The sequence below is a fragment of the Crotalus tigris genome, unplaced genomic scaffold (assembly GCF_016545835.1).
Source record: "Crotalus tigris isolate CLP2741 ecotype Arizona unplaced genomic scaffold, ASM1654583v1 scf7180000018544.1747854, whole genome shotgun sequence".
In the NCBI taxonomy this organism is placed as follows: Eukaryota; Metazoa; Chordata; class Lepidosauria; order Squamata; family Viperidae; genus Crotalus; species Crotalus tigris.
This window is the reverse complement of record NW_024097068.1, coordinates 259,422-274,784: the sequence shown is the minus strand read 5'-3', so window position 1 is coordinate 274,784 and position 15,363 is coordinate 259,422. Positions and strand designations below refer to the sequence as shown.

General features: G+C 39.5%; 1 protein-coding gene across 5 annotated transcripts in view; it reads right to left on the bottom strand.

Annotated features, from left to right (window-relative positions):
• Positions 1–8,978: 8,978 nt before the first annotated feature.
• The window catches only part of RARA (retinoic acid receptor alpha), a 248,084-nt gene continuing 241,699 nt past the window's right edge, over positions 8,979–15,363 (bottom strand). For all 5 annotated transcript variants that reach the window (XM_039353972.1, XM_039353973.1, XM_039353975.1 and 2 more), the window contains one exon: positions 8,979–15,151. In XM_039353972.1, the coding sequence (XP_039209906.1) occupies positions 14,937–15,151 (215 nt within the window). In that variant the 3' untranslated portion in view covers positions 8,979–14,936. The remainder of the gene's footprint in view (positions 15,152–15,363) is intronic.

Below are 15,363 nucleotides of genomic sequence, written 5' to 3'. Positions count from 1 at the left end.
GGAGGCTTCACTCATAACCACCAAAGGCCTAGACAAAAAATCAGGGCTTTAGGTCCCTCTGAAACACCAGGAAGACTGGAGCTGGGGGAGAGTGTTCAGATTTCAAAGGGTAACCCCTTTCCAGAGGACAAGAACTGAGAAAGAGAAGGCACATTTATAAGGTCCTGATAGATAGTGTTGCTTAATTGAAAGAGTGTGCCAATTCTGCCAGATCGACTGGGCAGGTACTATGAGAAATGGGCATTATGTTAAAACCAATTTAACAATGCCTTAAACAGATCCAATTTGGGAACGTTTTATTGTTAAGTGGGAAGCCTTTACCCTGTCTAATGAATAATAGCATCCCATCATACGATAGAAGGAGAAATATGTTCAAACAAATCTCATACCTGCCACCATCAAGAATAAAAGAGAAGATGGCAAGATCAAACAAAAATACTCTAGTTCAGCATTTTATGTTCTAGAATGGCCAAGTAGAAGGAATGCCTTCTTTTATTCCTGCTCCCCATCAACTATTTCAGATTAGATCTCCAAGTTTTGATTATTATAAACCACTATCTAACCTAATAGCCCAGGGGTTTCTTGGTCCAGGGACAGTTGCCATCTTTGGTCTTGGATGGGGTGGCACTGTCCCAAAAACCTCCAGGAGCAGGTGGTAGCCCTGGCCAGAAAGGGTTAGGGAACCAGCTACCAGCTTCATTTGAATGGGCAGAGGACAGAAGAGGGATATAGTGATTCTCAGTGGACTTCAACCTATTCAAATTGGCCTCAGAGTTGATCCTGGCCTGCATTTATCATTATTGTCAACACTTGCCAATCTTTGAGAAGTTATTATGGGGAATGACCTTCTAAGCTGCATTTTAAATGTAAATGTTCTGAAGGTACACCATAGGTGTGCTCCATTGGTCTCACAGTATCCTGTCTTCAAATCAAGGTTCCAGGGCTGGTGCTATTCCAAAGTAGAGATGATAAATACAATTAAAAGCATTGCTTCTGGGGTTCAAAAATTAAATGGCATCTATTTTAAAGTAAAGGCAAAGTTTCCTTTGAGTCAAGCTCAGCTCCTGCTGACTTTTTTCCTTACATGAAATGATACACATCTATGGTATGATGGATATGTTCTCTGCCTTCAAAAATAATAAAATACAAATAAAAATACATAGTTTGCCATTACTTTTTTCCTGAATATTTTTTGATCCAGTATTTTACTAACTCCTCTTAGCTTACCCAATGTTATTTAATTTACACATAACATCTGCGGGTTCATGGTTTATCCTGTTCATTAGGCAACCTAGTTTTGTTGCTTGTGTTCCATTTTGAATCATAAGAGGGTAAAGAGGAGTGATAGATGGATGGCTACAGATCTCAGGTTGTAAAACAAAGGAAGCCAAAGTGTTTGCAATAAGGAACAATTCCTGTCCTTTGCTCCTCTGTCTTGTGTTTCAATACTACTCACTGCTATTTGGGGGTGGGGACTGCCCCTGTGGGGGGTGGGGGGTAGAGATATGATGGCCAGGGGCCAACCATGGTGCTTCCTGTTGCAAATGGAATGGGACCCAAAACTCAAAGGGGGCTGTCAGGGGAGGAAAGTGAAAAGAAAAACAAACAGAGTCATCTGGCATAGTTCACCCTCCCCTTTGTTCTCATATTAACCCCTTTTTTCTTGACATGCATATATAACTTGCAGTAGAACAATTATGGAACTGAAATATAAAGTATAGATTTTCTAGGTTGATTTGAGCATTTCATATCAGAGCAGTGCAAATAATGTTCTACCACCATTCTCTTCCAATCACTCCACTTGCACTATCTCATTCCCTGTTTGCCCTTCAGTCTTCATCCAGACTTTTGTTGTTGTTGTTTCTAGAGATGATGTCTTTGAGCTTCCTAGTTTTTGGCAATACAGGCTGCTGAAGGGGATTGCATCTTTCCTCCATATACATATACACTCAATATAGCTGCATGGAGCTACTATTGAAGGGAAACAACTTCACTAACATAAGTGAAGGAAGACTTGCAGAACCAATAGCTTCAGATTTTTCACAGTGACATGTCAAAGCCAAAAAAGACTCATTAAAATCAAAAAGATTTCCTTGCCTCGCCAACTCCCCATCAAAAACTCCAATGGCATCCACTCCCCAAAACAGGACCAAAGCTGGTACTCAGTGCAGGAAGAGTTTGATCTCTCTGTCTTTAATTATTTATTTTCCTTAAAATGTCAACCTTTCCTCTGAAATTGTCAAAAATCAGTGGACTACTTAGTTCAATTCAGCACTATTGACTGATTTCAAATGCTGGGCAAAAGGGAATATCTCAAGAAGTACCTGCTCAAATAGATCCTTTTCTTTTCAGCTTTTTTCAAAGTATTCGAACGCAATTGCTGTAAGGATTAGAATAACTAAAGTGAATTGCCAGAAATGACTGTCATACATATTGTGCTACAGTCCTAAAGGAAGGAAGGAAGGAAGGAAGGAAGGAAGGAAGGAAGGAAGGAAGGAAGGAAGGAAGGAAGGAAGGAAGGAAGGAAGGAAGGGAGAGAGGGAGGGAGGGAGGGAGGGAGGGAGGAATTCAACACAGGTTTAGGAAGATTTCACCTATAGAGATACAAAGAACAAAAAAGTGATGATTTCTGAGGATTTTCCTAACGAGGAACAGCCATGGTGAATAATAATTGCAGTTCTATTGTGCCAGATGCATAAATACTTGAGAAATCTTCCTATCATGCATTGTATGCATTGTCCTGTAACCTCACCTTGTCCAGTTTACTACTTTTGATGTCAGTGGTAATTACAGCTTCCAGAATTTAAGCAAAAAGAGAGACCTGGCCTAATGATAAGGGTATCACCCCTTGCCTGGCATCCCTGCACTGGCTGGGTATCCTGAGAATAGTCATCCTGACTCAGGCTGGGGTGGTGGTGGTTGTTAAGTTTAGAATAGGGAAGTATCAGCTATCCCCTATGCCCCAACTTTATGAAATCTCTGTTTCAACCTCAGTGGTGGGGGAAAAATGGGAAATGATTTTAAAAGCAAAAGTGGCATGTTAAGAAAATATCAAGCATGCTGCTCTACCAGGGATGTGGCTTCAGTGAAGTTCACAGCCCCAAGCACCTCTCAAGGACAGAAGAGAGGGAGAAGGGGAAGGGAAAAGGAAAAAAAATAGTCAGGTCTGGTGACACAGTGAGTAACCACAGTATCAGCAGAGCTTATCTGTATAGGCTTCAGTCTGCAGCTATCTGAGGCTCTCAAGGGCGCTGTTTTCCCATATCCTGAGACCAGGTGCGTCTGCCAACCAAGTTCCCACAACTTCATATAGTTTAGTCTGAGTTTTATCTTTGTCTGGAGATAGGCATTTGTTTCATGTTTTTCCCCAGGGACCGCAAAGGATGTTTAAAGAAAGAATTGTAGCTTCTAGAAATATGCCCATCCTATTTTATTATATGCTTCAAGGTGTCTGTCAATCATTTCTGAGCCAGGCTTCTGTGTTAATGCTTAGCTAGCCATGGGATGAGACCACTGGTTGTGATTCTTGAGGTTCTTTGTGGATAAGAATGCAACTAGCCTTTAACTCAAATGCCAATATTAACTCAAGTCTCTCTCAACAGCTCTCATGATTACAATTGTCGCATTTTATGACCTTCTTTGCCACAGTTAAGTAAATCCCTACAGTTGTTAAGTTAGTGGCACAGTTATTAACGGACTTTGCTTGTCAGAAATCACAAAAGTTGATCACATGATCCCAGGACACTGCAACCATCATAAATATGAGCCAGTTGCTTATAGTCCAAATTTAGTCACGTGACCATGGGTGAAAAACAGTCATAAGTAATTTTTTTCAGTGCCCTTGTAATTTTGAAAGGTCACTAAATGAATGGTTATAAATTGAGGATTACCTGTAGTCTGGTTGGGATGGGATGGGATGGGATGGGAGACAACATTGTACATTTCTGCTCCCAAGAGGCAGCCAATAGTTGTTATTCACATTGGGTAAACTTGTTTGTATGGTACAAGCCATCCATCTGGTATTTTTAGAGGAATGGCAAGGACAATGGTTGGGATTTGGGGGAGACACAATTACCACATCTCTGGAAGTAGGCTGCTTTTTTACCATTATTCTGTTTTTAGAAATGTTTTTACTATATTCTAGCACCTCAAGGTCATATAAGCCAGGGCTTTTCAACCAGTGGTACGGAGCTGTAGGGCTGTCAGGGCTCAGTGGAAGCGCTGGATCTTGGCGCTGATCCTGGTGCTTCTGCTGAACCCAGAAGAAGCACCGATCAGCTGGAATGTTGCAGCATCTTCAGGGTCTTGTGATTTACATTCAGATGCTTGGCAACTGATTCATATTTATGACAGCCATAGTGTCCCAGGGTCATGTGAAGTGACCAAAACCTGCTGCAAACACCCAGCAGATGGGGGGAATAAAAACCAAACACAACCCACCCCACCCCCGCTGCCAATCCTCAACAGAAATGCTCACAACAATGAAAACCTTGGAAAGGAGGAAGAGCACCGCCGGGTGGGCAAGCAAGTGTCTTGCTCGGCTGTGGCTTGGGGGGAACTTTTTTCAGTGCCATTGTAACTTTGAACAGTCAGTAAGCAAACTGTTGAAAGTCCAGGAGTACCTGTACTTCATCACTTTTTTCCTCAGTTTTTTTGGTCATCATGTTTTTGACACCTTGCTAGGCGACTGGTGGTACTCGGATGTTGCCATATCCTAAAAGTGGTACAATGGGTGAAAAGGTTGAAAAGCCCTGATATAATCAAGTCAAGGCAGTGAATGCATCCAACCCACCTTCCTCCTCTTGCTTTCTCCACAACAATTCTGTGAGGTGGGTTGTGGGCTGAAGAACACAGTTGACTTTCATGGTTAAGGTCACAGTCTCTTGTTTTCTAGTCTGGGGTTTTAATTACTAGACTGAACTGGCTCTTCACAAATTAAAGTCCCCACTTTAAGCTTTAATTCAACAGCCAAATTAAATGGACAGCTGCATAGGCATTTAGAAGGAACTGGACGCTCTGCTAAGAATACCTGGGAGGAGACCTGGATAGCTGAGTTCATTGGGGGGGGAAGGGTACACAGGTGTGGTCAAAAAAATTGAGATGGCAGCATCAATAGTGGGATGCCTGATCACACAATAACATGATGGGAGCTCTGCACATTTGACACATAGACCAAGCATAATTTCCATCACAGTGTAGTGACTGTCATTTTGACTTTTTTGACTCTACCTCTTGGATATTCTGCTGCATGTCCATCTTCCAATCTAAACAGCAGCATCTTCTTCTTACTGTGTGGTTGGGATTCGCAGAACATTAACAAGGAAGGCTACTGCCATGCAAGGTCTGTCCTGCTGAGGTGCTAGAAATGTATCTTCATCATATTGTCATCATATTGTTTTTTGCTGGCCTCTTGTGGCCAAAAGTAGCAGCAATAAATAAATAGCTATTTCTGAGTGTTGTTTGTGATGACTGCATACTCAGATCACCAACCTTTTAAGGTTAAATTAGACAAGGCTTTAGATACTTATGTGTTAACTTAAGCAAAACTGCTCTAGGATTGGATAGAATAAAAACAAGGAAACCAAAGGCATTTTCCAAGGCTAGTGAGCTGCAACTCCCTATCACTTCATCAGCAGCCAGTTTAATGGGAGAGGATTGAGAAGGGAAACAGCTTAGGAGTGGAAAGGGCTGACATTGCATAAATAGTAAGATCAACAGCTGAAACTGACAGACCTTATTTTAAAAATGCCTAAGTAGGAGGGCTAAAACACTGAGACAGGCATCATTTTCTCATTTTTTATTTAGGAAAAACTTTTCATGGGACTGAGCTACAGTTCAAGTCCACAAAAAGGTGTGTCTTCTTTAATCAGGCACCAACAGGTACAACAAACATGGCCACTCCTCTCCCTGAGGCCTTTAGGACTCAAAGACCTGCCATTTCTGCATTGTTATCCCAATATTTTTTGTGTTATCTACAAATTTTAAACTACTTACTTTCTTTATTCATTAACGTTTGAGAAATCTCCAAGACTTCTCAAACGCTATCTATGGAAGGTTTATCAGACGTCAGCAAGACTTCCAAATAACTCAACAATTCATCTGGGCCTGAGATTTAAACTTGTTTGAAATAAACAGGGAGACTGAGCTGTTGTTGAAATTATCTTTAACCTCGTGCTTCGCCTGCTCCTCACAACTACATCTTGTTGGAGAAGACTGAGCCAAAATACTGATAGGAGATGAGTGACTCTGTTTTTGTTACTTTACTTCATTTAGCAGACAGTATGTGGATTCTGTTCCTTCTATTTTGAAGACATCTAAGGATGACCTTTGTGATATTTGAAATATTCCTTACCAAGCTAAGTTCACACTGAGCTTTAGCTTTCTTGACCCCATCTCTACAGTTCTGATCTATTTATATTTCTGCTTTCTTGGTGACGTGTTCTAGTTTCCATTTTCTATACATTTCCTTTCACTTGTTTCAAATCTTTGCAAGTTTTATGTATCAGCACTGGTTTCTTCTACTGTCCTATTCCATTTCCCATTGGAATTTATTTGTAATTTTTTTTCAGCATTTCCTTTTGTAGGAATTCAGACTAAATTTGAATCCTTTTCCATTTACCTGCTATGGAATTCTACTTATTATTGCTAAAAGTGTTAAAACTGTATGGGCTGAAATCCAAGGTTTGAATTTGAATATATTTAGCTGCCTGATAATCAATAATTTCATGGTTACATTATCATTATCCCAAACCCAATTTCTAATGTTTCTATTATTTCTACTTCCTCTATTTCCTCAACTATCTTTATTAGTTGGTATCAAGTCAGAGTAAATGCTCTTGAGACTTCTTCGATCACCTGAAGGAGAAATCGTAAGTGACACAAGTTAGGAATTTACTTCTTTTCCAGTAGGTGTAATTAACATCCCCTATTATTTAAGAAACCTGCAGTTTGCTTTTGGAAAGAATTATCTGCAATTCCTTGAGAAAACACCAGCTATAACAATTTTTCACAAGTTTTACACTCCCAACTCTTCCTATAGAAGTCAAAAATCTTTATTTAAGATTCCCATTCAGAATTTTCATTTCCATCTCTTATAGGATTCAATTAAAAGCCCTTCCATCTAGCTCATGATGCTTTGGCCAAAAAACATTTTTACCAGGTCTTACAAGGAATAACTCATGCCAGTAGTCCATCATTTAGATAACTCTCATAACTCCAGAAGTAAATGGTTCCTACCAACCCCATTTGCATATCCAATTGTTCAAATACAAGTAGTCCTTGACTCAAGAGTATTTTTTTAGCTACCTTTCAAAATTACAATTGCATTGAAAAAAGGGACTTTATGACTGTCCCTTACACCTACAAACAGTCCACAGCACCTTCACGTTCATGTTATCATGCTTGGTATCTGGCATTTATGACAATTGCAGCATCCTGGGGTCACGTGGTTGCCATTTGCAACATTCCCAGGCTGCTTCTGACAAGCAAAGTCAGTGGGGGAAGCAGGATTTGCTGAACAACAAACAGTGTGATACGCTTAATAATTGCAGTGATTCACTTAACAACTGTGGTAAAAAGGTTGTACAGCTGGGTGCAATTCACTTAACAACCACCTTGCTTAGCAGTGGAAATTCTGATCCCAATTGGATCGTAAGTCAAGAACGTACGTAATAGTAGTTTGGAAAGTTGAAAAAAAACCATAGTGGAAAATAATGGCACATCACTTTTGTTCAGTTATCAGGATGGATTGGTTCATTAAGTCACTAAGCATTGAAAGTTACTTTGAAACTTTTGAACCTACAGTCCTATTGGCTGAATTATGGCTGATCGCTGCTCCAATCCTTTGACTCTCTGTTCCACCCCCACCCCCCAGCGTGCAGCAATTGCTACAAGCCTGCATTTGATGCAACTACTATACGCCAGGTGGGTTGGGGGCAAGAATACAAGAATGTTATAAACATTGCAGGTCATGAGTGTAACTACTTGGTTTGTTTGCATGTTTGGTTATTCAGACATCACTAACCACCAGCTTTTATTTCTTGTTCCCTTCTCAGGTTCTCAGGTTAGTGCAGTTCAGTGCTTGACTTAGAAAGTTAGAGATTTCATGAGAAAATGTTTATTTAAATTCTCTGTTCACACAGTCAGCTCATTCCCTGGAACCTGGCTACCTTGTATTCTTCCTAGTCTCTGCTTACTTAGCAGGAATCCTATTCCCAGTCACCCACAATGGACTATCAGTGGGTCTATGACAATTCGCTATGGCCAGCTTACCATGGCCAACTATTGCAGGACAACTCGCCGTGGCCAACTCACCACAGGACAACTTGCTAGAGGCCAACTCACTGCGGGACAAGAGTTACACTAATAGCAAAGAAATGGTGGAATAGAATCATTAAAGAAGGGATGCAACAACAGGGACAAAATGAAATGTGAATGAATGACAAAACTTTAATTTTTTTATTTTAAATAATTGAATTGAACTGTTAAGTTGCCCCATGGCAAGTTGTCCTTCATCATCCTATTATGAGTTGGCTGTAGTGAGTTGTCTGTGGCAAGTTGGCCATGGTGAGTTGGCCGGAGCAAGTTGGCCACAGTGAGTTGTCCCATTCCGCCATCAGCAGCTATTCAGATGACTATTCAGTTTCTCTGGCCATCCTTTTCCTTCTGCTAAGTTACTGGGAAATATCCATTTGCTATCCCTATTTGCTTGACTAAAGGCTGCACGATGTATAAGAAGAAAGTTGGTGGTGCAACTATCAGTACTCCAGATTAATTCAAGTGACTTCTGAATAATTCCATTTATGAAAATTCAGACTGGCTTTGATGTCGCCAAAAGGCTTGTGTATGTCAACTGCTTCTGGGAGTCTTTTGCTCTGTCTTCTTGGTAAAATACTGGGTCAAGGCTTCCAAAGATAAAGAACTCAAATACCATTCTCTCTTAAAACAAATGTAAGATTAATCACATTCCCTCATCAGAGTTATTCTCCAGTTCAAATTCTCTCTTTATTTCAGAAGCAGTTTATCACAACCATTCCCATAATTCTCTTTACATTTCTTTGATTTTAAAGCCCTCCCCATCTTTGGCTATTGTCCATCATTTTGGGACTTGCACCAGTGGTGTTCTCGTCATTCTTGGAATGATTCCACATTTGTGTACAGTAATCCCATGCTTTTGTCTTCTTTATGCCTCCAGAAATGATGTACATCTGGCTCAGCTGCAGTGCAATAGAACCTGCTTTGAAAGTTCTTTTCAGCTGGAAAAGCTCAAGCTTCAGGTCCTGAAATGGAAATGCCGGCTTCACAGCTTTGCAATTTCCTCACTAGCCTGGCAAAGCAGCAGGGGTGCCATTGACAGCTTCACTCTGACCTTCAACAGGAAACTAGCATTTGTCAAGTCTGTTGTTTCCCCCATCTTTCCCTTTGTACACAGAAAGAGGGAGGATGTTACAGAATAGGATCAATTTGGACCAAGCCAATGAAATTTTGAAATAGCAGAAATAGTGACCAGGATACAAATGTTTAAACTGATGGGGGGAGGAAAATGTTGTCTTTGTGGAATAGGCTTATTCAAGACACACTAATACACTCTAGCCCAGGAGTAGGCAACCTTGGCTCTTTTATGACTGGTGGATTTCAACTTCCAGAATTCCTGAGCCAGCTGTGCTGGCTCAGGAATTCTGGGAGTTGAAGTCCACCAGTCATAAAAGAGCCAAGGTTACCTACCCCTGCTCTAGCCTATATTCTGTTACATTTGTAGTCTCAATGTTAAACTTGTTTACCTATGGGTCCTATATTGAGGGAAGGAGCATTGTGCATACATGAGATGTTGCATACTTGGTAATTTACCTTCTCACAGTACTTGGCAAAGAAGCTTGGTTAATGAGTGGCAATTACAGCCACGTTACACTGTTGTGTACCAAATATACCCTGAGTCTTCAGAAGCAAAGATTTGGCTTTAGAACAATTGAAGCAAAAAACACTTATACAGGTTGAAATCAGATGAAATCTCATAAATGAAAGTTGACACAAGTATTTGATATAGTTACTATTGTACTGCAGCACAATGTAGAAATTATTCTTCCCTTCCCCGCCACATACTCAGCCAGCCTCCATATTTGTCACCTCCACTTTAAAAGAGGTATTGACACCTTATTTCATTTTTACAAACTCTTACAAAGTATGTTTTCCAGGGCTAAGAGTTGCAGTTTTTAAAGGAAGGACTGAACTTCACTTCCAGAGCTGTAATTATTCCATTTTGATTAAATAACAAAATGCCATTAGCCTCATTTCTATGTCCACTGCTGAACAGGTGAAAAAGCAACTCCATCTTTTCCTGGACTTGATTCTAGATGCTGGCATCATTAAAACAAGGTTGAATAGCCTCTATATCTCTTAGGTCACTATGCCCACCACATCATATTGTATAACTGATAAGGGGTGACAAACCTCACAAAAGGCTAAATTCAGTAATAAATCCCATCACCAAAAAGAAAATAGAAAGGGACAAAATTTTCCAACTCCATCTACTTGAATCATGTGATTGGATTACTTTAAATCCCGTGATTCTTCTGAGTCCATTCAACATTAATACATCATAAGCAAGATCATAACAAAAAGAGATTGTTCATCCTTACATTAAAGGGGTGCAGCCTGGTAAGCCTGATCCATCAAACCTGTCTGCCTTTTGTAAACAAATGTAAAAGCACAGAAGCACAAGAGGTGATGCACATGACAACTGATCCATATTAGGGTTGTTGTCACGACTCTGTGCAACAAAATGTTACTCAGATTGTCAACCTCCAATCTTTAATAGGTTTTAAGAGAAACACTAATGAAAGGAGAACAAAATGCCACTGCCTGTAACAGAAGAAAACTCCAGGAACAAACGTAATCTCATCATTTGAGAACTGTCAATGATCAAACAAATGTAGTATATTTTCTGAATGTGAAATAATGTGAAGTATACCCAACAAATATTTTAGCTTATTTTTGCAATCACAATTTTGGGGTACCAGGAGATTATTGGCAACTATAAAATGGACATTTCTATTTTTCTTTCTTCATTCCATTTTCTTCAAACAAGAGAAAATGTATCTGGTAGAATTTCTGCCTGCACTATTCTTAAAATGTTCTAGTGGAGTATTGGAATAAAGCTGTTGCCCAATCATCTCTCTACAGGATGAGAATTTTACAAAAGATTCAAAAGCACCATCACACTTCTTTAGGAGCCTTGCAAGTCAGATGTTCAACCACAAACAGTGCATTTTGCTAGTTAAAAGATGCATTTTGTTCCCATGAATTGGGAACAGAGGATTACCTTCCGCCTTCTCAAATGTCATATTCTCTAAAACAAAAGCATGAGGAAAATTGGTTTTTCTCTCAAGGTGTTTTTCAAATGCTATTAGTATCTATATGTTGGAAGATTGTAGTCCAACATAACTGGAGGCAACAACTTGAAGAAAGGGGCTTTATGAACCTAAACTTCATCCCGCTAACATTTCAATTTCATCAAAGAGATGCTCAAAAGAATTACAACGTTAAGCAGCTGGTTTCCTATTAGAATGCTGCAATATGACTTTAAGGATTACACACAACTCTAAATGAGAGAATTTTTTAAGAATCTTTCTAGCCCAATATTTTGTGGGGTTATTTTAACATAGTTCAGGCAAATGATTTGAAAAGAGTATAGGTAATTATTTACTTTTAAACCTATTTATTATTCTCAGCCCAGAATGATTCTGACAAACTCATCTGAAAAGGCCATCCAAACTTCTGTACTACATGGTTTTCATAATCCATACATTAATGTTAATGTATGGTTTTTATAACTAATCCTTACATTAATGATAGATTAAATATGGTCATGTTTCTCCACTTTGATTGGACAGCACTGAGTTGCCATGCAGAGTAGTTCTGCCTCTACTACCAAAAACATAAAATTGGGTAGTTGTAGTTCATTTAGTAAACGGTTACTAAACAAAGCTCACTATGCCATCAAAATTCCACCTTAGTGTCCTTATAGATGCATCCTTTGCTATGTGCAAGGTTATAGACAATATTGTAAATTGGTGTAATAAGAACTAAGATGTGGATTTACCTTATCATTGGTCTAATTCTATTTTCAGGGCAACCAGCCAAATATTTCTGAAATTTCAAAAATAATTGTAACACACAGAGGTTTCCTTTATTGTTACTCCTTGGCACCTAATATTTAAAAGTATAGTATCTTGTCATGTGAAAGGTGCATTGGATTACCATGGCTAACCCCTGTTGACTTAACCTTTCAATAAATTGCTGATCACTAATGCAATAGGGCTGAGAACAAGGTAATTCATTTACATGAGATAGTCATTTTTTTAACTTTAAGGAAAAGAGATAAGACATCTCATCAGCCCATCCCCATCTAATTCAACAATTTAAACTCACCATTTCTTATATGAAATAACAGCTTTATATACATATCTGAGAAATGTGGAGCACATGCCTTACAACCTGGGGAGGAGCTTCTGTGAGAATAAAAATCTTGTTGCTACCCTACCCAATTCTGTTTAAATGTTATGTTACATATTCTACACACTCAAATATCAACACAAAGAAAGAAGCAAGAATAAATCATGCTGGAAATCCCCTCAGTCTGCCCTAAAGAGATTTAGAGCTGGCTATATCTTTAAAGCATTCTGTATATTCTATAGATAAATCAGGAATCCACCCATATAAGTTGTTTTCAACCTAATGGGGCAAGATTTTGAAGGACCTCATTTCTATTTCCATGGCCTTGGAACTAAGCTTTGCAGATTTACTTCTGCATAAACACAAGCAGGATTGTATAGTTAGAGAACAATCCTTATTTCTAGATAAATAGGCATAGGGAGGAAGTCTAGTGGTGTCATGTTATGCATGGAACTTAGAAGAAAGTCCTATTATGTTCAGGGACTACAGTGATTGTCCACCTGCCTTGTTCTCTTTGAAAAGCAATCCTTCCCCAAACTCTTGGTCCACATGACACAAGTTATTTGGTGATAGGGCAATTCAGATTGTGTGAGTTGTTATAGAAAAGAAACCCTTCACACACCACAAAGCTTCTAACATTAACTCTTTAGACCCCAGCCCTTAATCTTTCTCCTTCAAAAGAAGATTCAAATTATTCAACCCAGAAACCAGTAAAGTAAACAAAGGGCAGTGGAGTGAAGAAAAAAAAAAGTAAGATGTTTCCCCTGATAAAATTCTGTGCCTTACAAAATTAAGGGTTGCCCTTTCAAAAGTATTTTATAATAAGAATTAAGAGTTGAGGAAGAGGGGGGAAATTGGCTTTTTGTTAGTAAGAACATGTAACAATGTGTTTTTGACACACACACACACACAGACACACCTTTAGAAAACAAAGCATTTTGCTCAAAACAATACTTTTATCACAATGCTCAGAACCCCCTCACTTCTCAATTTTTCATTTGCCAAAATCGAAATAAAAAAGAGAATGGTGAGATTTTGGCTTTGTATCCATGTGATCCAAACAAGATATATTGCAAATAAAAGCAGCCAGATAAGTACACCACTAGCCAAAATTAAGTATCTTTAACTCATATTAGTCACAGTTGCAGGAAACACTGAAACTTAAACACACTCCAGGAAATTCTGGCAGCAAGGAATGTTGTCCTATTGCTTTTAATTAGCTCTCCCTGAAAATATGACCAAAGCAAATTAGAACAGTGGCTTGTGGGGTTTTTTTTTAAATATGCCTTGCTCTTTAGACTCTGTATTGTTAAATAAGAGACCAGCCAAGAATTCAGTTTTGAATGCAGTGCTAACTTTTTCCCCATTGTGCATTTCTGGCTGTTTAAACTGAGCAGAATTCATGAGCAACTGTGCATGAGCTGATTATTACTTACCAATGCCAGGTATCTCGGTCATTCCTGGCACAGTGTTTGTAGAAGAGTGGCTACCAAATTCAAGTACGTAACTCTGGTTAGATAATAGTTTTGAATCTATAATGAGAAGCGTGACCAACCCCATACATGAATCTCCATGGTTTGGTTTGGCTTTTCTGGCCTTTTGCTTGCCACCCTCTTTTTAGAAACTCTTCAAATTCCAAACCTGTACAAAGTTTTTTTTTTCAAATGTATTTATATATATTTATAGATATTTGTATATATAACAGATATTCTTTCTTAAATGAATCCTTCCCTCCATGTTGTACTGTACTTTAAAAAAAGAAACTGAGGAACTGTTTCTTTTTTTAAAAAAAATTGCTGGTGACATTTTTAGGAATATGTGAGTGGACAAGAAGTAGAAGGAGGCAAGAAAAGAGGTAAGATTGCACGGTCAAATTGAGGATGAAGAGAAGGTTTGAGCAATTTAAAAAAAATGTTATACCCTTTCCTCGAAATATCTGAAATGCAAACTCAACTGGAAAAAACCCCCACTACTTCATTTTCACTGCAACAAGAAGCAAGCAACATCTTTGTGGAGGCATGTACGTGTGCATGACAAGACTGAAGAGTGGGGGAGGGATGCGTGCCACAGAGAAGGGTTGTTTTTTTTCTGTAACTAGTTTCTTTTTTTAAAAAAAAAAAATCTTGCTCCTAATTTTGAGCAGCCGTTCTTCAGATCTACTTGCTGATCTGCTTTCAGAGAAGGTCTGGGCTTCCCTCCATGAGAACAGGGGCCTCCCTTGCAAGCAGAACCCTGTTTGAACAGCTAAGTGAGAAATAGTGTGCTGGTACAGGAGAACATAAGAAGCCTTCCCTCTTGGGTCTGAGCAGGACTGATGTGGTACAGAGAGGGAGGAGAATGCCTGCTGCGGCAGTCTGTCCCACTGTTTTGCCTTCACCCCACCTCTGCTCCTCCTGAGACGAGTGTCCAGGCAGACCCAGGAAGCAAAAGACCAATGTGCGCAGAGGGGGGGGGGTTCAAGCAACTAGTTCAGGGGTCCAGCATGGTCAGGGTGAATGTGTGGCAGGACTGCTTCTGTTGGAGCTGGGCGAGAGGCTAGGGCTGCAGCTGCCTGGAGGTGGAGCTAAGCTACTGATACGGGAAGGAGCTCCTGTTGAGCCCCCCAAAGAGTCCATGCCTTCAGAGTTCTCCAGCATTTCCTGGATGAGGGGTGGCATTGATCCAGGAATCTCCATTTTCAAAGTTATCACTCTTTCAGCACCTGCAGGAGGGAAGACAGCTGATTTACCAATACAAAACATAACCAGAGCATTTTCCAAGTAAGCTAAGAGAATATACTGAGGGTGCAAGCAGTACTCAATATAGTTTACTTTTAAAAACATTCAAAAGTGCAGTATATAGTAAAGAAGACTCACTGTATTCCCAGAATTACCTTTCAGTTTTGAACATGACCAGAGATGGGATTCAGCCGGT